The sequence below is a fragment of the Gracilinanus agilis genome, chromosome 3 (assembly GCF_016433145.1).
Source record: "Gracilinanus agilis isolate LMUSP501 chromosome 3, AgileGrace, whole genome shotgun sequence".
Taxonomy (NCBI): Eukaryota; Metazoa; Chordata; class Mammalia; order Didelphimorphia; family Didelphidae; genus Gracilinanus; species Gracilinanus agilis.
The window spans coordinates 44,654,609-44,680,363 of record NC_058132.1 but is presented as its reverse complement, the minus strand read 5'-3'; the positions used below and the strand labels follow the sequence as shown (position 1 = coordinate 44,680,363).

Genomic DNA, 25,755 nt, shown 5'->3' with positions numbered 1-25,755 from the left:
AGCTCTATAAAGTATCTTCTTAGTAGTTTGGTACAGAACCAAATTTGTAAATTTTGATAATATTTTCATTTTTATTACATTGACATGATCCAGCCATGAGTACTGAGTATCTGTCCAATTAAATGTTCTTTATTTCTCCGAGTGCACTGTATAATTATGTCTATACAGGTATTGAGTGTGGTCTAGATGATTGACTCCCTGACAGAAGTGCCTACTGTGCAAGATTCATACCTAGAGGAGAAGGTAATAGCTGTTTGGAAGACTAACCAGTCTCAGATGGTGCCCAAGATGAAACTTGAAGAAAGCCAGGGATTATAGGAAGTGCAGGTGAGAAGGAGGGGCAGTCCAGGCATGGAAGACTTAGAGGGCAAAGGCAGAGAACCTGTTCTATGTGAGGAGCAGCAAGGATCCCACTGTGGGTGCATTGCAGAGTGTGTGAGAGAAATGATGTGTGAGACTGGAAGGGTAGAATGGGAAGATTTCCTGTATTCCCCTTTGAGTTTGTCTATGCTATATATATTTTAGACACATTCAGAAGATGATCAATAAGAAGGGCTTGGGAGAAAGGCTGGATTGCATTTGGAAAGTTTCACAGCACTTTGAACAATAGTGATCTAGATCCTGAAGATTGTTTAGGAGTCAGATTGGGAAAAAAAGGTAGAGGAAATGGTATTTCTAATTATCCTACAAGGATATCCTAAAGCATTTCCTAATCTGTCCAGCTGAAAGTGATCTCTTCCTCCTCTCAAACTTATCTGGAGCAGTTTGTCTTATCTTTTCTCTTCTTGCATGCTGTTTTATTTTATACTTACTTTTTGACCCTTTTGAAACTAATCTCCTCTAGTGGATTATAAGTTCTTTGTTCACAAAATTTGAGAATTGGAAGGGACATCTTTGACCATAATGGTAGGTGTCATTTTCATCTTTGTATCCTCAGAACCTCATTTAATGCCCTACCCAAAATAGATGTTTTAATAAATGAATAAAGTGTTTTAAAAGTATTTACTATGTGCAAAACAGTATGCTAAGCACTGGAGATAGAAATAGGAAAGGAAAATAGTCCTTTTTCTCAAGAAGTGCACATCTAATTTTAAAATTTTCTTTAACTAATTTAGAATATTTTCCCATGGTTACATGATTCATGTTCTTTCCCTCCCCTCCTCCTTCCCTCCTGGAGCAATTCCACTGGGTTTTACATGTGTTGTTGATCAAAACTGATTTCCATGTTGTTAATATTTGCAATAGAGTGATCATTTAGAGTCAGAATCCCCAATCATATCCCCATCAAACCATGTGATCAATCTTATGTTTTTTTTCTGCATTTCTAATCCCACAGTTCTTTCTCAGGATGTGGATAGTGTTCTTTTTCATAAGTCCCTCAGAATTGTCCTGAATCATTGCATTGCTGCTAGTAGAGAAGTCCATTATATTTGATTTTACCACAGTGTATCTGTCTCTATGTAAATGTTCTGGTTTTGCTCCTTCCACTCTGCATCAATTCCTAGAGGTCATTCCAGTTCACATGGAATTCCTCCAGTTCATTATTCCTTTGAACACAATAGTATTCCATCACCAGCATATACCACAATTTGTTCAGCCATTCCCCAATAGAAGGGCATACCCTTGTTTTCCAGTTTTTTGCCACCACAAAAAGTGCGGCTATAAATATTTTTGTATAAGTCTGTTTATCTATGATCTCTTTGGGGTACAAACCCAGCAATGCTATGGCTGGATCGAAGGACAGGCAGTCTTTTAGAGCTCTTTGGGCATAGTTCCAAATTGCCATCCAGAATGGTTGGAGCAGTTCACAACTCCACCAGCAATGCATTAATGTCCCAATTTTGCCACATCTTCTCCAACATTTATTACTTTCCTTTGCTGTCATATTGGCAAGAAGTGCATATTTTAAAGGGGAAGATGATTCATATGGAAAATTTTAGCTGTGAGATGTAAAGGTCCAATGTCCTTAAGATACAGTCACAAAACAGACCATAATACCCTTTTGATGTCATTTTTCCTGATAAAATCGTATCAGTTTCTGATGTTGAACCAAGTGTGAAAGACTTTGGTGGTAAGGGCTTTCTCTTCTGTATTTTCAGTAGCTGTACTGTAGCATGTGCAGGAGCATTTGCCTGGTACCTTTCCAGAATGTTCTTGTGCTCAGGTTTCTGAGTCGTCTACATCTAAAATGTTGCTCAGGATGGTGGTGGTGGTGGTAGTGGTGGTGGTTTGACTTGCCTGGCACATAACATGATATATATCTCCTGTCTGTCCCTTAGGGCCCTTTGCTGCTTCAGTTAGGCTGGCTTGCCTACTTTGTGAGTGACTTGTTTTTTGAATGAATGAACAGTTCCTAATGCAAGGAGTCAGATTTGACCTCATAGTAATTACTGAGACTTGGTGAAAAGAGACCCATGCCTAGAATCTAGTTCAGAAAGAGCTTACTTCATTATCAGCACCCCTGCCTCCTTTGCTTCAATCTCTGGGTTGATAATGCATGTATGAATGATTGAAGAAACATTTTAAGCATTAACTATATATGTGACAGGCATTGTACTAAGATCTGAGGATACAGGCAAAAAGTGTAGCAGTTCCTACCCTGAAGAGGTTATAACACATGGGGAGTGGGTGACTCGGGAAAGGAGTGTTCAGCTATGAAGTCATAGGGATGGTCAGTGGAACTTTAAGGCAAATGATTGACTCATTCTGTCTAGAAGCAGTGGTATTACTATTTATTATATTCAGAGCAAGAGGTGGAACACTAGCATATACATGGTGGTGGGAGTGTGGAGGTGTGCCCAGTTTGGAGATAAGTAAGAAAATGCCTGGGATGAAGCATGGTTGGATCAGTAGCCATTTAAAGAGATCCAGTGGTCTGCTTGAACAAATGGGATGATGCAGACATGATTGGGGATGTAGACTTGAAATAACCACACCAATGCAACTATCAATAATATGGAAATAAGTCTTGATCCATGACACATGTTAAAACCAGTGGAAATGTGCGTTGGCTATGGGGGGGGGTGAAGGGGGGATGAAGGGGAAAGTAAGAACATGAATCGTAACCATGGAAAATTTTTCTTAAAAAAAAAAAGAATAAATCAACATTCTATTTAAAAATAAATAAATAAATAGATCCAGTGGGCCCCACCAGGACAGCATGGTCCTAGGGTAGGATTCCAAAGCTCAGTGGTTACCTTCTCTAGCACATGATCTTTGAAGGTCTGGTTTGGATTTGTAAATAGGGAAAATGGGGGGAAATGATTAGTTGAAGTGTTGTTAAGTAGTTTAGATATGATGGACTTTTGGCAACCAGGATAGTGTGGTCCTCAGACAGTGGTCTCAGAACTAAGTAACTTAGTTCCTTATTCTTTTAATAACAATCTCTCTAGTTACTTCTGTAAGCTCTCCTTTCAGTCTTCTTTTCTTTCTCTGTAATTTTTAACCTCTTTATTCCCTGGCTCCTTTCTTGCTACCTATAGATATTTTTAGATCTTCCCTATCCTAAACAAAAAAAAAAACCCATTCACTTGATCCTTCTAATCTTTCTTGCTATCAAGTATGTTGTTCTCCTTTTCATAGTTAGATTCTTTTTTTAAAAAATTCTTGCCATCTGCCTTGGAATACTAAGTATTAGTTCCAAGGTAGAAGAGCAGCAAGGGCTAGGTAATTGGGATTAAGTTATTTGCCCAGGGTCATACAGCTAGGAAGTGTCTGAGACCAGATTTTTTAAAAATTCTGTTTTTATTGTCATGCAAAACACACTTCCATATTGGTCATTGCTGTAAAAGCAAACTCTTACATAACCAAAACCCCCAAATAAAACCACAAATACACTGATGTGAAAGATGGCTCCAACAGTTCTTTCTCTGGAGGTGGATAGCATTCTCTTTTTTTTTTTTTTTTTTTAAACCCTTAACTTCTGTGTTTTGGCTCATAGGTGGAAGAGTGGTAAGGGTGGGCAATGGGGGTCAAGTGACTCGCCCAGGGTCACACAGCTGGGAAGTGTCTGAGGCCGGATTTGAACCTAGGACCTCCCGTTCTCTAGGCCTGACTCTCAATCCACTGAGCTACTCAGCTGCCCCTGGATAGCATTTTCTACCATGTCATTCAGGATTGTCACAGATCATTGCATTGCTGACAATAGCCAAATTTTCACAGATAATCATTATACAATATTACTGTTATTGTGTATAATGTTCTCCCATTTCTGCTTATTTCACTCTACATTAGTTCTTGCAGATCTTTCCTGAGGCTATATTTGAACCTATATTTGTCGAAAGGCTATATTTGACCTCCTATCTCTAGGCCTGACTATCTTCTCTATCTTTCAAACCACCTAGTTCCTCTCGTAGTTAGACACCTTTTTTTTTTTTAAATAACCCTCACCTTCTGTCTTAGAATTAATACTGTGCATTGGTTCTAAGGCAGAAGAGTGGTAAGGGCTAGGCAATGGGGGTCAAGCGACTTGCCCAGGGTCACACAGCTAGGAAGTGTCTGAGGTCAAATTTGAACTCAGGACCTCCCATCTCTGGGCCTGGCTCTCAATCCACTGAGCCCTCCAACTGCCCCCCATAGTTAGACTCTTAAATAAAACTTCCCAAACTATCCAACTGATTGTCCCAACTTTCTCATCTTCTATTCTTTTCTCAATTTCTTGTGATCTGCTTTTTGTCACTCAGTTTATAGAAACTGCCCTTCACAAGATCACTGATGAGCTCTTTGTTGCTAAATCCAATGGCTTTTTCTCAGTCCTCATCCTTAGCCACCTGTCTGTAACACTTGTCACTGCTGACGATCCTCTCCTGGAATTACATCTCTCTGTATTTTTGGGCGTGTTTGGTTGTGGTTCTCTCTTCCTGGTTTCCCTTGTAAATTTATCCATGTCCCTAGCCCTTTTGATTGGGTGTATCTTAGGTCTCCTGAGCTTTATTCTCTCTGGGTATTTTTTCCATGATCTTATCATTTCACATCAGTTCAGCCCTTACTTGCCTATGACTCCCATATCTGCATATGTATCTCTTCCCTTTCTTTTTAGTTCTCGTTTTACATTGCTTGCTGGACTTGCTTGGCATCTGTATCTTGATGGCCCATGCATATCTCAAACTCAACTCACCCAAAACAAAGTTTGTTATTTTTCTTATAACTCACCTATAAGACTTATTCTCTCAGTTACATTATTATCTTTGTCTAGGATCTCACCTGAACTATTGCAGTATTCTCTTTATGATTGTTTCCACATCCTTTATGCCCTTTCCTGTATATCTTCCATATAGCTGGCAAGGCATTGAGCATATGTTAAGTGGTAAACTCTATGTGCCAGGCACTATGCTAAACTCTGGGGATACAAATATAGGCAATAAGGAATATAGTCCCTGTCCTCACACAGAAGAGAGCTGGGCAGAATGGAGGTACCATGGTGGGGGTGTGGTGTGAAAGTCAAGAGACTCAAAAGCACAGCTGGGAAAGGAATGAAAGCCCCTTCCCAGAATGAAGGTACCAAGAGACACTCCCTATTGGGGGAAAGGAGCCAGCATGGCAGAGGGATATTCTGGGGTGAGAAGGCTTCAGAGGATGATAAATGTTCTTGGGTAAGATATTCCAAGGATAGAGAGAAGGCTTTAGGTTGGGAAGAAGGTTCCAAAGTAAAACTGAAGCTACTGACGCCCAGGGTGGAAATCTGAAGTCTGGAGTCTACTTTATTGATATTCTGAAAGCATGGGGCTGACTGCATTATTCTTCTGCTCTTCAGTAGCTTCCTGTTTCCTTTAGGATAAAATACAAATTCGTCTGTTTGACATTTTAAAAAAGCCATTCCCAGCCTGACTCAGTTGATCTTTCCATTATTCCTCTTTAGGCACTTTATACTCTAAACTAACTAGCTCATTGTTCCTGGTCCTTGGTCCTTTTATTTGTGATCTCTATACCTTTGCACAAATGTCTCTTAGGCCCAGAATGCTATTATTTCTTGGAAACCTTAAGCTTCCTACTTTAGCTCAAGTGTCACCCTTTATGAGAGGCTCTTTGTGATTCCCTGACTTGTTAGTGTCTCCCCCACCATTCATTATGTATGTATTTTGTATGTATGAAGATGCTAAGGTCATCCGGGTCATCTGATACATTGTCAGTCATCTTGACTTTTGTCTTGCCACTCACAAGCCTTCCATGACTGGAAAAGAGAGTGAAGCTGATGACTTTGTGCAACCCTGCTTCCCTTGAATCCAATTTAGGTGCAAGTCAAGACATTACCCCATGATGCCATTGATCCTCTTCAAAACAAAGGACAATAGATAAAAAAAAATTGTATGTATCTTATATTTACTTCTCTGTGGAAGTGTATCCTTCTAGGATAGTGTAAGCTCATTTGAGAGCAGGGATTTGCCCAGTTTTGCAGTTGTATCCTCATTGCCTAGCATAATATCTGACATGTTATATCATTGATTGAAGGAGGAGAGTTGAAATGATAAGACTGTTGTGAGGAAATCTGGGGGGAGACGATGAAGAGAGAAGAGTGGTAAAGGTCAACTGAAGCAGAGACAGAAGTGATCTTGTCATCGACATATATTCTAGATTGCTTGGACAGAAAGAAGAAATAAACAAGGAGTTCCGGAAACCTGCCATACTAACAAGGAAACATCAGTTATCCAAACATTTGCTGGAGTTCTTGTTCTGCAAAACAGAGCCTCTAAGAATTTCTGGACTTGTCTCCAAAATGTGGAAGAAGCATCAAGGAAATGCCTGTTTTGGTCCTGGTTTTCATAACTATGGAGAAATTGATTCCTGAAGTGGAAATGATGTGGACCTTAAGAAGAAGTTGACACTCTATTATAGAATTTGTGATAGAGGAGGAGAGGAAATATTGTATGATATCACTTCAGATTTTTGTATAGCATATTTCAAAAAGTTTAGAGAAAGGCTAGAGAGAGATAATTTAAGAATCATTGAACTATCTGAAAGTCATGACCAAAAAAAAAAAAGCCTAGGTATTATATTTCAAGGAATCATGAAATTAAACTTCCTGGATTACTTAGAACAAGATGCAAAGGGGAAATAAAATCTACCAGTCAGCTCCTGAATGAAACCTTAAAATGAAAACTCCTAGGAATGTCATAGACAAAATCCAGAGCCTCTGGGTCAGAGAAAAAAATGCCGCAAGCTGTAAAAATGAAAGTTTACATATGGAGGAGCCACTGTCCAAATCATACAAGATTTTATAGCTACAGAGGGGATAGAATATGATATTCTAAAAGGCAAGATGTACAGGATTACAAATAGGAATAACTTATATAAGAATACTGAGTATAATCCTATAGGGCAGAGATGGGCAAACTACGGCCTGTGGACCAGATGTTGCCCCCTGAAATATTCTGTCTGGCTGTGTGACATTATTCCTAATCTGACGAATACAATGAGTAGGGTACAATACAATGAAACTTCAAAAAAATTGCCTTAGAAACAGACTGACAGATGAGCATTTCCTTTCCTTTGGCCCCCTCTTTAAAAAGTTTGCCCATAACTGCTATAGGGGATATCACGACTTTTAGAGAAAGCAGTGTGGCAAATACAAATAGAAATGAAGAGGAGCAATTAGGTGGCTCAGTGGACAGGACCTGGATTTAAATCTGGCTTCTGATATTTCCTAGTTGTATGAATCTAGCTAGGCAAGTCATTTAATCCCAGTTGCCCAGCTCTTAACTGCTCTTCCGCCTTGGAACTGATATTTAGTATGGATTTCAAAACAGTAGGTAAGGATAAAAAAAAAAAAAAAGAAAATGAGGACCATTAAACTGTACATAGGCATCTCTGTGGTCTGCATATTGATTTAGAAAACCACAGAAATATTATGTTTATTCATTTTTTGAGTGTTTCTTAATTATATTTTAATCTGGTTCGAGCTGCATTGTGGAGTGTTGTAGGACACAAGTGACTGGTGAATCTTGTGTTTCTTATACCTCTGATTGAGAGGACTTTTAAACTTTCCTGTTGAAAAGGCAAAAGCTTAGTAGAAAATTTGAAATACAAACATAGGAGCAAAGAGAAAAATGTACGTACAAGTGATTGGTCAGAAAAGAGTTCCTATGGATTGTGTTGTACATTCTGAAGGGGGAACAGGGAATGATAGAAAGCATCTTTAAAAACTGTGAATTCAGCAGGGATTAGAGAAGGGGCCAGAATAAGATGCAGGGCCTAGGAAGGGCACACTGGGGAAGAAAAAGGGAAATTGGAGGAGGAAGGCTTATTTTCTTACATATTAGGTATGATGGTGCAAGCAAAAGTCTATTCAAAGATAATGAGGGGAATTGGTACCATTTGAACATCACATTGAATAGGTGTGGAGCAAAGTGAGTAGAATCAGAACAATTTGTATTATAACAGCATTATAAAAATGAACAATTTTGAGAGATGTAAGAACTCTGAACAGTGAAATGATTAACTGGGTCTCCAGACATCCAGTGAGAGTTTAAAATGTTACCAACCTTCTGAGACAGAGATGATAGACTAAGTATTCAGAGACATGCAGTTTTGGACACAGCCAATGTGAACATATGTATTAACTCAGTTGTACATATTTGTTGCAAGAGTTGTTTTTTTTTCTTTTCCAATAAGTGAAGAAAGTGGGAGGGAAAGAAGACTAATTTTTGTTAACTGAAAAATATTTTAAAAAAAGAAGTTATAGATATAAATTGTTATTCTTTAGTTGTTTCAATTGTGTCTAATTCTTCATGACTCCATTGAGGTTTTCTTGGCAGAGATACTGGATTGGTTTGCCATTTCCTTCTCCAGCTCATTTGACAGATGAGGAACCTGAGGCAAATAGGATTGAGTGATGTGTCCATGGTCACACAGCAAGTAAATGTTTGAGGTGAGATTTGAATTTGGAGAAATGAATTTTCCTGACTTCAGGCCCAGTATTCTTTCTCAACTGTACCACCTAGTTTCCTTTTGTAGGTGTGAGAAATATTATCAAAGATAAATTGATGCAAGAGTCGGGAAGGATTGAATATTTCTAATGAAGTTAGAGTGTCAGAGGTGCTTCTGATTTTCTTGCTCTTAGTGTCTGGGAATATGATGACACCACTGACAGAAATGAGAAAGCTGAAAAGGAAAATATGTTTGTTTTACTCTTGGAAAAATTATTCTTTGTTTTTTAAGTGGATTTAGTTTGAAGTGATTATATTAGAATAATTAAAGGAAATATCTAGTGGGAAGCTGGAAATGGAGGAGTAGGAGTATAGAGGAGAAAACAGGACTGGAGATGAAGATTTGGGAGTTCATAGAAGTGAATTAATTTGAGACAATGTGGGAGATTTTCAAGGAGGAGTACATTAATAAGGAAGAACAGCATACTAAGGATTTGGACCTTGGACACATTCATGGGCTGAATGAGGAAAAGGAATTGGTGAAGGAGACATAAGGCATAGTCTGAGAGGTAGGATAATTAGGATCTTGTGGCATTAAGGAAAGTCAAAGAAAATTTCACATGGACAACAGTGGGACATGTCCATTGGGCAAACCCTCAGGGGTATGTGCCTATAGAATCTATTTCTCATAGCCAAAGAAATATTCTAAATTGGGTTTATGTCTTTTAAATGTTACTAGAAATTCTTCATTGTAATGAATGGTGATATGGTGACATCTGCTGGTAGACAGGGTGATGAACTTATCTTCAGTTCATATTTCTTGATAGTGTGATTTCTTTGAGTGCCATGAGTTTGCCTTATCAATAATTTTAATGGATTTCAAATTTTCTCTTGGAAAATAGAAACTATTTCTATAGAAACCAAATACATATACATGCTTATGTAGTTTCAGGAGCTCAATTTTTCGAAATGAGACTAATTGAATACTGGTAACTCACTTTCTATTGCTTTTCTTTCTCATCTAACAGTTCAGATTTATGGTTTCTTTTCATATTAAATAGTTTTTATTTTTACTTTTTTTGTTTTTTATTTTTTAGAATATTTTTCCATGGTTATATGATTCATGTTCTAGAGTCTACATTCTCAGTCATATCCCCATTGAACCATATGATCAAACAAATGTTTTACTTCTGCATTTCTACTCCCACAGTTCTTTCTCTGGATGTGGATAGGGTTCTTTCTCATAAGTATCTCAGAATTGTTCTAGATCATTGCATTGCTGCTAGTAGAGAAGTACATTATATTTGATTGTACCACAGTGTATCAGTTTCTGTGTATAATGTTCTCCTGGTTCTGCTCCTTTCACTCTGCATCAATTCCTGGAGGTCATTCCAGTTCACATGGAATTCCTCCAGTTCTTTATTCCTTTGAGCACAATAATATTCCTATTGCCTTCCAGAATGGTTGGATCAATTCACAACTCCACCAGCAATGCATTAATGTCCCCATTTTGCCACATCCCCTCCAGCATTTATTACTTTCCTTTGCTATCATATTAGTCAGTCTACTAGGTGTGAGGTGGTACCTCAGAGTTGTTTTGATTTGCATTTCTTTAATTATAAGAGATTTAGAAACTTTTTCATGTGCTTATTGATAGTTTTGATTTCTTTGTCTGAAAACTGCCTATTCATGTCCCTTACCAATTTGTCAATTGGGGAATGGCTTGATTTGGACTGCTTTTCTGCCTTAGAACTAATACTTAGTATAGATTCTAAGACAGAAGGTACGGGTTTAAAAAACAACAACAAAAACAGAAAAAAGAAGGAAGATGTGTTGGAGAGGTGGCAAAAACAGTTAGCAGGATCTGGATTGGTTGATTAGATGCTTAATTTGGATAACATAGACCTTGGGGGAGAAAAGGTTGCTCAGAGAAGATAATAAATGCAGAGTCTAGAAGTGATAATGGGAAAGAAGGAGTATTCTGGCTCCCTGGGACTAGTCAGCTCAGAGAATGAGACAGGAAGAAGTTTAAGATGAAAGGAAATATTGTGTGTGTGTGTGTGTGTGTGTGTGTGTGTGTGTGTGTGTGTGTGTGTGTGTGTATTAGGCATTGTAGCCAGGCAGATCTGAAGTGGAACATGGAGGAATATGGTTCAAGTACAGATATCTTTTGAAAGGAGTTCAAAATCAAATGACTTGGCTAAGGTTAAATAACTAGTTAGGGGCAGAATTGGTACTAAATCTTGATCTCCTAGCCCCCAATCAAATGTTCTTTATGCTTTTCCATTTACCTTATTTGAAAAATTATGAAACTCAAGGGCATCCATGCTCCCACTTTCAGCTGCGCAGCACATCCTGGCCAAAGGCCCTATGATACCAATGCCTGTCCATAGTCCTTTTCACTTAGTGACCTCATCAGTTCCTATGGGTGTGACTACCATCTTTCTGCAGATGACTCCTAGATCCAAATAGCCCGCTCTGTTCTGTCTTTTCAACTCTAGTTTACATCAGCTACTACATATTATTAGACCTTTCAAAACTGGAGGTTCTGTAGACATTTCAAACTTGATATGTTCAGAAAAGAGCTAATCTTTTCCCCTCAAAACCATCACTCTTCTAAATTACCCTAATCTGTCTAGGGCACCCACCACCTTCCTTTTAGTCTTATAAGTTTTCAATCTTAGCAACTTCCTCAACTTTTCCCTTCTCCCTCATGTATCTTCTGTCTCAACAACATTGGAGTGGTCAGACTTCCATTCTGGCTCTATCATCCGGAGGAATGGGGCAATTCAACTTAGTAATTGATGATAGACTTTACTCTCTTGAGTAACAATTCCTGTGGATGCTAGATTAATAGTATTGCTGTGACTATTACAGCTTCTTGAATATTGCATTGTAACCTTTTGGGAGTTATGTGTGATAAAGACAAACATTTTACAAGTTTCCCATTGTTTATGAAGGTCAAGAGACAAAAAAAAAAAAAAAGAGAGACAGCACTTGGAAATTGCCATTTTGCTATTCAATTAGAGTTCAGTGCAGTTCCCTAAGAAGCATGCAGAGTAAATGCGCTTTTCATAAAGAGAGAGTAAACTGGCCTATTTGGCTGGCTTATATCCTATAATAAAATCCAAAGTGGAAGATTTGAGGAAATAGATTTTCTATCATAAATTCCCATGTACAATCTTTTGAAATCACTTGATGGCTAAATTTATAAGCAAATATTTATAATAAACCTAAGAGATTTGACATTTCCAAATAGCATTTCTTAAGTGAACCATGTCACTGCCTCAATCTCCCTTCCATTTAATTAAATATCTTTTTTATTGTTATGAATTTGAAAACCATTAACAAACATGATCATTTCAATATACAAAGGAACACAGAAAACAAAAAATTGCGTGTGATACCCACTAATGTATATGACATGCAGCTTATCCTTTAAAATATATCTATAACATTCAGCATGGTGGTTCCAAAACTTCCACAAATGTCTTGCTTATCTGTGATTCCCTTTGAACACCCTTCTCTCTCTATGTTTTAAAAATGTTTCAAAATATGGTTACACAACTTGGAGTAAGACACAAGTTAAATTTGATGAGCCTTAAGCTAAAATGTAAGCAAAAAATCATTTCTAGATAGGTTGTATGTTATTGTAGAAGGAATGTTGTATTTGCAATTGGAGACCCAAGTTCAAATTTTGACCCTGATACTTGATTTCTGAGTGATCTCTGGCAAGTTCCTTAGCTTCAATTTTCTTATATGATGGAGTTGAATTAGATGACCTCCAAGTTCCAAATGTAGATTAAGAGGATTGTAGATCTAGAAGTTAATATACTGAAGTTGGACAGGTTATTATTTAAATCAGTATTTTAGGAATTAATTGGACATTGATTTGTGACTTTCTGATTATTAAAAAAAAACAAAGCAAAATGTGTTTTGAAATTCTTATTTTTTTTTTTTTTGCAAATAAGAATGAGTCCCAAGTACATCCTACATTAACTAAATATTAGAATGCTCACTGAGTCTAGCTTCCAAAGAAAATGTCTTATTGTTCTCTAAAATTTATGGGGAATCAATTCTTGCTTCTGTAAGCATCCATTTAAGTCTGGTAAAGAGTCTATGTTTTTATTACTAGAAAACAATTGAATCAGCAGTTGAATCCCCCTGTAGGGGAATTAAATCTTCAACTCCTCCCCCCAACATTTTCCTTATCCACAGTAGAATCCAAAAAGAGAATTCTATATAAAATCGTGAATCTTTGTTTTATGCTTTTTTCTGAAAAGATGTATTTCTCACATTACTTTCTGAAACTGTCTTACTTGTCTATGCTTCCTTCTGAGTTTCTGTTCTTTTCTGTGCATTAAAAATGTTATTATAATACCTCCCCCCCTTTTTTTTTTTGGCCATCATTATTGCTAACTCCATTTCTCCCTTTTCATTCTCTCTCTCCCAAGTAACCAGGAGAAGGAAGAGAAAGAGAAAAACCCCTTGTAACAAGTAAGACTTAAGAGCAAAACCAGCCCAAGCAGTGACCACTTGTCTCAGCCAATACCTAGTGTGCTCCTCCTCACCTCTGTTTGGAGGTGGTTAAATAGTCTTCCTCATAAGGCCTCCCTAGAGACAAGGCTTTGATTGCCTGCCCCTTTGAGGCTCTTGCTTTGATCAGAGTTCTTAGTCTTTCAAAATTGTTTTTCTTTATGGCATTGTTGTACTTGTATAAAGTGTTCTCATTCTGCTTTCTTCACTCACTCTGCATCAATTCATACTACCCAGAAATCTCTTTTGACATTTCTTAGAATACAGTTAATAGTCCATTATTATTCTATTCATATATTACAGTTATTCCTCAGTTATTCCTCATACATTTGGAGAGGCAGTCTAAGTCCCTTTGGATTTTGTTTCTAATTTCTCTCCCTCCCTAACCCTACTGTTATCCTCTTGTTTGGAATCGGATAGCTTGTTTTGCTTGTGACTATTCCCTCCCTGGTGTCTTCCTCCCTCTTAACCTACTCCTTCCCAATTTCTGCTTGTTTCCTTGTTGAGTTTCCAGTATTTCTACACCAAAATGGGTATATATTCAGCCATCCTTTGTCTATTTCAGGTAATAGTGATCATCAGATGCCCACTCCCCTGAACCCTTCTTTCTCATTAGTATGTCTTTTCTTATTCCTTCTTTTGCCCTCTCCTGCCTCACAAACTAGTCCCTCCCCAGAACCTCTGTTTTTCTTACTCCACTTCCTCAATGTTAGCACTGTGTCATCATACAGTTCTTCCAATTGCTCAAATACTTTTACTTTTCTAGGTTTCTCTGGTCTTTTGTATTTCAAAGTTTCCTTTCAGCATTGGTCATTATAAATTCGTTTTTCTTTTTCTTCCCATATTATCCTGGGCTTTGTAAGTTTAATTATTCTTTGTTTTAACTCTATCTCTTGCATTTTGGAATATTGTTTTTCAGGATCTCCCCTGGTTTTTTTTTATTTTTAATTAATTAATGTTTTTTTTTTATTTTGAATATTTCCCCATTATTACATATTTCATGTTCTTTCCCTCTCCTCCAAACCCCCCAGCCTCCCTTAGCTAACGCACAATTCCACTGGGTTTTACATGTATCATTGATCAAGACCTAATTCCATATTATTGATAGTTGGACTAGAGTTATCATTTAGCGTCCCCAATAATATCCCTATCAGCCCATGTGTTCAAGCAGTTGTTTTTCTTCTGTGTTTCTCCTCCCACAGTTCTTCCTCTGAATGTGGCTAGTTTTCTTTCTCATAAGTCCCTCAGCCTTGCTCTGGATCCTTGCATTGCTGCTAGTAGAGAAGTCCTTTATGTTCGATTGTACCACAGTGTATCAGTCTTTGTATACAATGTTCTCCTGGTTCTGCTCCTTTCACTCTACATCAATTCCTGAAGGTCTTTCTAGTTCACATGGAATTCCTCCAATTTATTATTCCTTTGAGCACAATAGTATTCTATCACCAGAAGATACCACAATTTGTTTAACTGTTCCCCAATAGAATCCCCTCATTTTCCAATGTTTTGCCACCATAAAGAGTGCGGCTATAAATATTTTTGTACAAGTCTTTTTCCTTATTATCTCTTTGGGGTATAATCCAAGCAGTGCTATGGCTGGATCAAAAGGCAGATAGCCTTTTAAAGCCCTTTGAGCATAGTTCCAAATTGCCATCCAGAATGGTTGGACCAGTTTACAATTCCACCAGCAATGCATTAATGTCCTAATTTTGCCACATCCCCTCCAACATTCATTACTCTCCCCTGTTGTCATTTTAGCCAATCTGCTAGGTGTGAGGCGATACCTTAGAGTTGTTTTGATTTGCATTTCTCTAATTATTAGAGATTTAGAACACTTTCTCATGTGCTTATTGATAGTTTTGATTTCTTTATCTGAAAATTGCCTATTCATGTCTCTTGCCCATTTATCGATTGGGGGATGGCTTGATTTTTTTGTGCAATTGATTTAGCTCCTTGTATATTTGAGTAATTAGACCTTTGTCAGAGTTTTGTTATAAAGATTTTTTCCTCAATTTGTTGCTTCCCTTCTAATTTTGGTAACATTGGTTTTGTCTGTACAAAAACTTTTTAGTTTGATGTAGTCAAAAATTATTTATTTTACATTTTGTGATTTTTTCCTAACTCATGCTTGATTTTAAAATCTTTCTTTTCCCAGAGATCTGATAAGTATACTATTCTGTGCTCACCTAATTTACTTATAGTTTCCTTCTTTATATTCAAGTCATTCACCCATTTTGAGTTTAGCTTGGTATAGAGTGTGAGATATTGATCTAGGTCCAATCTCTCCCATATTGTTTTCCAGTTTTCCCAGCAGTTTTTGTCAAATAGTGGGTTTTCGTCCCAAAAGCTGGACTCTTTGGGTATATCATAGACGGTCTTGCAGAGGTCACTTACCCCAAGTCTATTCCACTGATCCTCCCTTCTGTCTCTTAGCCAGTACCATATTGTTTTGATGACTACTGCTTTATAGTACAGTTTAAGATCTGGTACTGCTAGGCCACCTTCCTTCATATTTTTTTCATTATTTTCCTTGATATTCTTGATCTTTTGTTCTTCCAAATGAACTTTGTTATGTTTTTTTCTAATTCAGTAAAAAAGTTTTTTGGTAGTTTAATAGGTATGGCACTAAATAGGTAAATTAATTTGGGTAGAATGATCATTTTTATTATGTTAGCTCGTCCTACCCATGAGCAGTCAATGTTTTTCCAGTTGTTTAGATCTAGTTTTAATTGTGAGGAAAGGGTTTTGTAGTTGTGTTGGTATAATTCCTGTGTTTGTCTTGGCAGATAGATTCCTAAGTATTTTGTATTGTGTAGGAGTGATTTTAAATGGAATTTCTCTTTCTAACTCTTCCTGCTGTGTTGTGTTGGAAATATATAGAAATGCTGTTGATTTATGTGTATTTATTTTGTATCCTGCAACTTTGCTAAAGTTGTTGATTATTTCCGCTAGCTTTTTAGTTGATTTTCTAGAATTTTTTAAGTAGACCATCAATTATATCATCTGCAAAGAGTGATAGCTTGGTCTCCTCATTGCCTATTTTAATACCTTCAATTTCTTTTTCTTCTCTAATTGCTACTGCTAGTGTTTCCAGTGCAATGTTAAATAATAGAGGCGACAATGGGCATCCTTGTTTCACTCCTGATCTTATTGGGAATGCTTCTAATTTATCCCCATTGCAGATGATGTTTGTTGATGGTTTTAGATATATACCATTTATTATTTTTAGGCAAGGCCCTCTATCTAAACTTTCTAGTGTTTTCAGTAGGAATGGGTGTTGTATTTTGTCAAAGGCTTTTTCAACATCTATTGAGATAATTAATGTGGTTTTTGTTGGTTTGCTTGTTGATATGGTCAATTATATGAATGGTTTTCCTAATGTTGAACCACCCTTGCATTCCTGGTATAAATCCCACCTGATCATAATGAATAACCCTCATGATCACTTGCTGGAGTCAAAAGACTAGTATTCTGTTTAAGATTTTTGCATCTATGTTCATTAGGGAGATTGGTCTGTAGTTTTCTTTCTCTGTTTTTGATCTGGCTTTGTCTTCCCTGGTTTTTAATAGAAGCTGTCAGGTCTTATGTGATCCTAATTGGGGCTCCTTTGTATTTCAGCTGCTTCTGGATGCCTCTGATACTTCTCTTTAAAGGGGAGCTCTGGATTTTGCCTGGAACATTCCTGGGATTTTTTCCTTTGGGATTTCTTTCAGGAGATGATCAGTGTATTTTTTTCTTTACTCTACTCTCTGGTTTCTATTAACTATTTCATTTATAGTTTTTTGTCATACAATATTCTAGGCTGTTTTTTAAAAAAATCTTGGTTTTTAGCGAGTTCAGTGATTTTAAAATTCTCTCCTTGGACCACCTGTTTACCAAGTCAGTTATTTTTTACATCAGATATCTTAAATTTTCTTCTATATTTTTTACTCTTTGGATTTTGTTCTTATATTTCTTGCTGTTTCATAGAGTTGTTTGGTCCATGCTAGTTTGCAGGCAGTCTATTGCTTGGGTAAGGTCGATCACTTTCCTTTCTAAATTTATTCTCCTTCCACTTCTTTCCTCAAGAACTTCTTCCTTTTTCTCCCCTCCAGATATTCATGTAATCCTTGTGGAAAATCTGTTTTTATCCTTTGATTCTCTGCTGGCAGTTTTCATGGTATTAAATTTACAGTGATTTTTTGATACTAGTTGATATTTTCTTTGGTTTATTTATCTCTCTAGCCTTAGTTTTGGAATTGGGGCTCTGTGCCAAGGCTATACTTGGCCCTCCTTGCACTTTTGGGTGTGGTGGTTGGGGTAGTTTGCCATTTTTCATTTCTCCCTGGGAACCCTGGGTTCTTTTGAAGACCTCTATCTCCTAGAAGTAGGGTCCTCTGAATCTGAGAAGTGGAGGGGACTGGATTTTCAGGGTCTTCTTTGGGACCTTCTGCTAGAAATACCAGACCCTGGTCTGCTCTGTTCCAAGTTGCCCCATTGCTGCTGCTCCCTGGGGCTATCTCAGGGGATCTCTCTGCTTGTGGCAGGCTGCTGAGTCCCATTTCCAGTCACTGTGGCACTGACTTGGAAAGGCTCTCCCTCTGGTCTTCTGTATGACATTTTGCGCAATTCTGGGGTAGAAGATAACAATATACTCTATTCTCCCTTTGGATTTGGTCTGGTACAGCTTTCAGGGCTTTGCTGGGGAAATCGTGAGAGAATCAGACAGCCTGCTTACTTTTAGGCAGCCATCTTAGTAGGAAGTCCCTTCTATAGTTTTGTAAATATTCATCAGAATTGCAGTCAGTTATCTAAGTTTATTTCTGTTTTCTGCTTGTGGCAGAAATGTTAGTTCTAGGATGTCTGTAGAAGTTTTATGATGCAAATAGAATGATGAAATATTAATAACACTCATTAAATATTGAAAAGTTCATGCTTTCTTTAGAATTGGCTCAATCTCTTTAATCTACTGCCAGTTTAGGGGTCATTTTAATTATATAGTTGTGCTAATAATTGAAAATATTGGGAAATAAACAAAATGACATTTTGCATTAATGAGTCTGTGTGTGAATTTTATTTCTTTTACCCTTAGGGCATTTAATTTGCTCTGGACCTTTATGGAGGTCACAGAAACATACCTGCATGAAAATGTTATGCCATGATTTGTCACGGTAATTGACTTTGCTCTGGGCATTTTCTCTTGTTTCTCATATCTGCCTACTGACTTTCCTATAAATCCCACTAAAATCTAATCTTATGTATGAAGCTTTTCCCAACCTCTCTTAATTCTGGTGCCTTCTTCTCCTGATTAATTCCTATAGGTAGCTTGTTTTTTTATATTTGTTATGTTGTTTCCCTCATTAGATTGGGAACTTTTTAAAAAACCCTACCTTCCATCTTACATACTGTGTAATGGTTCCAAGGCAGAATTGAACTGGAAGGGCTAGGCTATGGGAGTTAGTGATTTGCCCAGGGTCACACAGCTAGGAAGTGTCTGGTTAGATTTGAACCCAGGACCTTCCATCTGGTAGGCCTGACTCTCAATCCACTGCACCAACTACCTGCCCCTGGATTGTGAGCTTCTTGAGGACAAGGACTATTTTTTATCTTTGTATCCCTAGCACTTTACATAATGCTTGTCACATAGTGGGAACTTAAATATTTATTAACTCACTACTTGTTTTGTCCAGCAATTTCTATTCCTTTTGGATGAAAGACAAGTTGTAAATTGGTTGTCCATTCAGATTTCTGGTTATTGCTGTGTTTGCTACACATAAAAATTGAAATATTCTTCATCATTTTGTAATTTATTATGCAGTTTACACATTTTTATTGAAAAATGTTTTGCAGTATAGCCCTAATAATAGACTATATGCTTGTTATCTGAGAACCTAGATTTGGAGGCTAGATTTGGAGAGGTGTGGCACCAGGTTGCTTGTGCTGTGATGGCTATAAGAAGCCTTAGAGACTGGTTTAGATTAGGAGATTTTGTGCCCTGGGTGGGTAGAGGCAGGACTCCACTAGCATGAAATCACAGATTCTTCAAGTATTAAAAGTATGAAGGGGGAAAACCTTAAAATATGGAATGGCATTGAGTAACTCCAACAATTCTGTAATTAAACTGTTTCTATGCATTTATACTAGGAAATGCTGTCAAAACATGAGATTTTTTTCACTCCTAAAATTTTTTTTTTATTCTTTTGTATCATCCTAACATAATTTACTGATTTCTCCATCCACTTATATTGGCAAAGCAGCTTTCAAATTACCATTTTCTGCCATTTTTCAATACTTCCCAGTTGTTTTTTCATCTCTAAATCTATGATCCTTTGAAATAGAATTATAGTGGCATGGGCATTTCATTCACTATCACAAATATCATTCTTTTACCCTACTCTTTTTGCATACCTTAGTAGACAAGCTCTTTGAGTTGCTCAGATAGGAGAAAAAAAAATCTCACCTGGTAGCCAGACTTATTGAGCCTTTGTGAGGTTTAGTTAGGCTTTTTGTTAAGGGTAGACATTCAATCTGTCATTTTCAAGTTGAGCTTTACTGTCATATCATTTGATTACATAAGATCACTACCTTAAGGTTTAACTTTTTGTCATTATTCTATTAAATTCTCTGCAATGCCTTACATTGAATAGCTCTGAAAGGCGAAACATTTATGGAGTATAATTGGGAAAAGAGGGGTCAAAGGGAATTTTTGTGGATGATTTGAGTTTATCCCACTAATAATAGAAGTTTAATTTACAGATAAAGCTTGGTAATCTCTTTAATTATTTATATTGCCAGCATGACAGAATGCCAAGGCCATTCCATACAGAAGATTGAATTAATTTTCCCTGCTGGTCTTTTTCACTACCACTACCAAAGGATTAAAGGGATTTTCTTTTGTGGCTTTGGGAACACTCTTTTTATCCATTTCTCTTCCTCTTGCCACTACTCCATTATTGATCCTTACTACTTATGGCTCACCTGGACTTTGGTAGCTTCCTAATAGCTTTCTGACCTGTATTCTCCCCCTTCCAATTCATCTTTTATAATGTTGCCTTCCCCTCAAACTCTTTTCTCTTCCATACTAATATTTCTAGGGGGAATAACACTAAGTACTTTGAATCTTGGTGACTGGAATCTCAGAGTCATCGTTACCTCTTCATTCTCCACTCCTTCTATCCAGTCAGTTGCCAGGTGTTGGCAGTTCTTTCTTCATGCCACCTCTCATGCCACCTGCTTCAGGCCTTAATTACCTTTCTTAGGTCTATTGCCATATTGGTTTCCTTCTTCCCAGATGTGTCCCTTTTATCCATCTTCTACACATTTGCCAAGACAAGTTGGATCACATCACTTTCCTGGTCAAGAATCTTGGATCCCAAGTGCTTCTGAAATAAGCCAAGAAGTCTTCAGTGTGCCTTTGAAAGCCCTTCTTAGGCCTGGCTTCTGGAAACCTTTCCAAACATTTTTCACTTAAGTCCTCTTTGCTCACTGTTTCAGCCAACTGGTTTAGTTATTCTTCAGACCCAATCCTCCTTTTGTCACCTCACTTTTGTACGGTTTCTGTCCCCCTTCTCCTATACCTGGCATCTATTCTTTTGGCTTCCTTTGTTGTTCAAGTCATGGCCCCCACTTCCCCTAATTATTAATGCTCTGTCTTTCCTTAAATTATATTTATTGATCTGTTAAATGTACTTCCCTCTTTGCTTACTTTTGTGTGTATCTCCCAAACATAGTTGATGCTTGGTAAGGACAAGGTGAATTGATTGAACCTTCCCCATACAAAGATTGTCTAGTCATGCCTCAGCCCCAAGACTCCAGGAAATGCCTGCTGGCAGCTGAGTCAAGTGTTGACCCATTTCCTTCATACTACTCCCTGCTACTTACTCTAGATTTTGTGCCTTGAAAGCATCTTGTTCTTTTTTCTCTCCCAAATGTCTTTGCTCACCTATCCTTAAAGCCCCGTTGAGAGGTTACCTTAACACCAGAGATTCAGGTGTCAGAAGAGGACTTCAGGAGGCCATGTGGTCTAATTGACATCCATACAAGAATTGCCTCAAGTCCTGAGTGTTTGGCTGTCTAGCCTCTTTTTGTCAGTGGGAGCTTATTGCTTCCCAAGGCAGCCCCTTCTTTTGGACAACTTCATTTTGGGTGGCTTTCTGTAATTCCCACCTATGGCTATTCATTCTGTCCTGTGGTGCCAAGCAGAATAAATTTAATGCTTTTTCTATATCACTCTGTCCCCAGAGGAACAATGCCTCATCTAAACCATCCGTATGTCTCTACTTCAGGGATTTGTATGTAGTTTTGAATACATACAAGTATTCAAAAGTCTCAACAACTTTCCTTTATGGAGATTCATCCATGTAACCACATTAAATGATTGTTTAGATTGTAAGAGATGTTAGGGTTTGCATACCTGTAAAGGGATCCAGCTGGAGTGACCTTGGACAGTTTTGTCCAGCTTTAGAGAGTTGGTGTTCTTTTCTTGTTTGCAATCAGACTCTCACTCATCAGCCCCTAGTGTTTGGCAAAAGGCTGTTCTGAACTGATTTCTTAGGTGCTACAGTCTACATTCTGGCTTAGAACGGATAAGGCAGAAGAGCAGTGAAGGCTAGTTGGGGTAAAGTGAGTAGTCCAGGTTCACACAGCTAGGAGGTATCTTGAGGTGAGATTTGAACCCAGGATATCCCATTTTTGGTTCTAGGTTTTTTTTCCTCCCTTACTTTTCTTAACGTTTCCCCCCTCTAATCCCTGGGCTCTTTCTATTTTGTTTACTTTTGGACCTTATGTTGACTTCTAAATACTAAGATATCCTAAAGGATATGCAGTCTTATTGAAGTGTATGTGTCCTCCAACATGCAATTTAGTAATTATTGATTAAGTGCCTGCTATATGTAGACATTCTAAATATTTTTGTACAATCGAACATAAAGGACTTCTCTACTAGCAGCAATGCAAGGATCCAGAGCAAGGCTGAGGGACTTATGAGAAAGAAAACTAGCCACATTCAGAGGAAGAACTGTGGGAGGAGAAACACAGAAGAAAAACAACTGCTTGAACACATGGGCTGATGGGGATATTATTGGGGATGTAGACACTAAATGATAACTCCACTACAACTACCAATAATATGGAATTAGGTCTTGATCAATGATACATGTAAAACCCAGTGGAATTGTTCGTCAGCTAAGGAAGGTTAGGGGAGCTTGGGGGAGAGGGAAAGAACCTGAAATATGTAACTATGGGAAAACATTCAAAATAAAAATAAAATAGAAAAAACCCCTATTTTTGTACAAGTTTTTTTCCCTTATCTCTTTGGGGTACAAACCCAGCAGAGATATGGCTGGATCAAAGGGCAGACAGTCTTATTTTTTCTTTATTTCTTTATTAATTTTTAAATTTTATTTTGAATATTTCCCTATTATTACATATTTCATGTTCTTTCCCTTTCCCCCAAGCCTCACAGAACAACAGAAGATTTGCATCAGGAAAAATGATAAACTGGTCAATATATAGTAGGGCTATAACTGGAATTTGCTCAACATTAGTGGAGTTATACTAAGTCACTTAATGTGCTCATCATAAGGTAAACGGAGATAATAAAACTGAGCCAGAAATTCTCCCATCACCAACCACACTGACACCACTGATAAATTCTGTATTTTCTAGCTAGAGATGTGCCTTGTGATCTCTCAAGGAAATGATGGCAATAGAACCAAGCCAGAAAAATTCTTTTACCATACTAGATGTGTGAACTTGAGTAAATCACTCAGCTTTAATTTCCTTGTCTGTAAAATAGGAGTTGTTATGGTATCTTTAATTTTTTATTTGAAAATTAATTGAAATCTTTAAAAACCATAGCAGTGATTAAGTAATGTATATTCTTTAAAAAAATTATCAACTATAACATGTTTGACCCAAGAATTTAATTTTTTCTGTCATGTATGCCAATATTAAAATCTAGAAGAAAAAAAAATCAAAAAAAATTTTTTGTAGATAGCCATGGCATTTATTCAAGCTGTTTTAATGCTAACATGTGTTTACTACAGAACACAATGATTTCATAAATTAATTGATTTAAGCATAGGTGCTGGTTATACATTTTTACATAAAAATAAATTTTATGTAGTGAAAAAATAAGATAATGTATTTAAAACACATTTCAAAATACTTTAAAAATGTAGTAATATTGTTATTCAATCATTCACTTATGTAAATGAAGTATAGTTGGGCAAAATTGCCTTACTTTTGAAAAATGGTTTAGAATCTTTGAGAATAAAGGCATTAATTTTTTGCTAAGTTTTTTTTTAAATGAAAGAAGTATCTAGTAGTTTCTTTATTTTGGTGAAATTGTCTCAGAACTTATAGTTTTATTGAATGAAAACATATCAAGGGGATTGAACTGCTTATCTATGACTTGGTTGGACTTAAATTAAGATTCTAGAGAAATTTGTATTTTTGCTTACTGGTAATGCATGTTTTTATTGCTGTTTTTTTTAAATTTTTTAGTTATTGATAAAGTTTACTTACATTTCAGCAAAGCATTTGGTTACATCTTATGTTATTCTTTTTTTTAATTGAATTTTTTTCAATTACATTTAGAAACCATTTTTGACAATAGTTTTCTGACATCTTGCAATTCAGATTCTCAGCCTCTCTCCCTCCCCACCTCCCTAAGGCAGTAAATAGTCTGTTTTAGGTTGTACCAGTTACTGCTATGTTCTTCAAGAATTAAAAAAAAATGTAGGAAGGAATATGTAGTTGAGGATCACCCAGAAGGCACATAGGGTACTTTATAGGGGTTTAAGAATCTCTGATCTAGTTCAGCATCCTCATTTTGTAGCTAACTTTTCTGAGTTTCAGTTTCCTTAAGTGATTTTTTTTTTTAGTCACACAGCTAACAACTAAGCCAAAGTTGGGATTTGAACCCAAGCCTTCCTGACTCCACAATTTCCACCATAGCTGCTGTGTAACACTGCCTCATAGTTATTTGCTTCTTATTCTTATTTACCTTGTGAAATAACTAGATCCTAAATTTCCTAGTTTAGGAATTGGTCATCCCTTTGGTAATGATTTTTGCAGCAAATAGGCAGGTCTCATAGATAAATGTTAGTAAGATACAGATAGTATCTTATATTTAATATTTTATATTAAATAGTTGTGGGGTTAAATAATTTTAAATTTATATTTCTTACTGTGAATTGAACAATTAATTATTTTAATATGTACCATAAGCTTCTGTCATGTACAGTCTTTTGGGGTTTTTTTAGGTGTATATTAGATCTGAAATGGCCTTGTTTGGATCCTCTTCTGAGTTTTTTGTTTTCTTTTGCATACTTTGTTTTAAAATAATACTGTACTTGTTTTGATTTGTAAAATTAGAAGTTGTCTAACAACAAATAAAAACAATTCAGCACATTGGCTCTGTCTGAAAATGTATTTTTCATTCTTTAGAGGAAAAATAATATTCCCAACCTTCTAATTCTTCCCTGTTTCCCCCAACTCCCTTTTTCTTTTTAAACAGTTAACAAGCACAAGCCATGGATTGAAACGACATATCATGGTATAGTCACAGAAAATGACAACACAGTGCTTTTGGATCCTCCTTTGATTGCTCTGGATAAAGATGCACCTCTGCGTTATGCAGGTACAAAAGTGAATTTTGTTTTGTTTTAAAGATTTTAATTGATAGGAGATGATTGGAATGACCTGCTGTTTTGTATCATTATCTCTAATAGTGGGACCTTTTCTGAAAATATTTTGCCAGTAATTTTTGACTTCTGGCTTTATGTGCCAGATTTTTCTTTTCTTTTTCAATTTAGTATTCTGCTATCTGAACAGAAGGATATTATTTATTATAGATTTTCCTTGATTGTGACATCCAGTAAGTGTGTTCCTGTTCTGGATGTGCCCATTTCCATGATTGCCAATCATGGTTTTTTTTAAACTACTCAGAATTCAAATAGCTGGGGAAAAAATCTTTGGGCAAATGAAGCATTTCATTTTGTCCCGGGTTTTCTGTTTCCTTTTTTACTGTTTTGTTTCTTCATGGGGATATAGTGATTTTGTGGCGACACTAGATTCTCGGTAGCTGCTTTGTGATTTTTTAAGAGTGTAATCTCACCAAGATTTAGAAGTTCTGAAACTCAAGCTGTTCCTATTTTGTTTAGTTATTTGGAAAGGAATGGAGAAACAGACTTTTTCCCTTTGTGTTCTGATGTTAATTGTATAGGCCTTTTCTCTGAACAGATGGGAAAATATAATGATTAATTATATTCATTTGCATCAGATTTTGAATTTGACATTTTGAAAAAATTTTTCAAAATATTTGTTATCAGACTTTTGGACATTTAAAATACAACAATTCTTATTTTAAAACAACATA

At 36.7% G+C, this 25,755-nt stretch overlaps 1 protein-coding gene across 1 annotated transcript in view; it reads left to right on the top strand.

Moving 5' to 3' along the window:
• CLSTN1 (calsyntenin 1) overlaps positions 1-25,755 on the top strand; it is an 83,037-nt gene that overhangs the window by 16,460 nt on the left and 40,822 nt on the right. Inside the window, exon 2 of the mRNA XM_044668668.1 lies at positions 24,895-25,017. Within this exon, the coding sequence (XP_044524603.1) occupies positions 24,895-25,017 (123 nt within the window). The remainder of the gene's footprint in view (positions 1-24,894; positions 25,018-25,755) is intronic.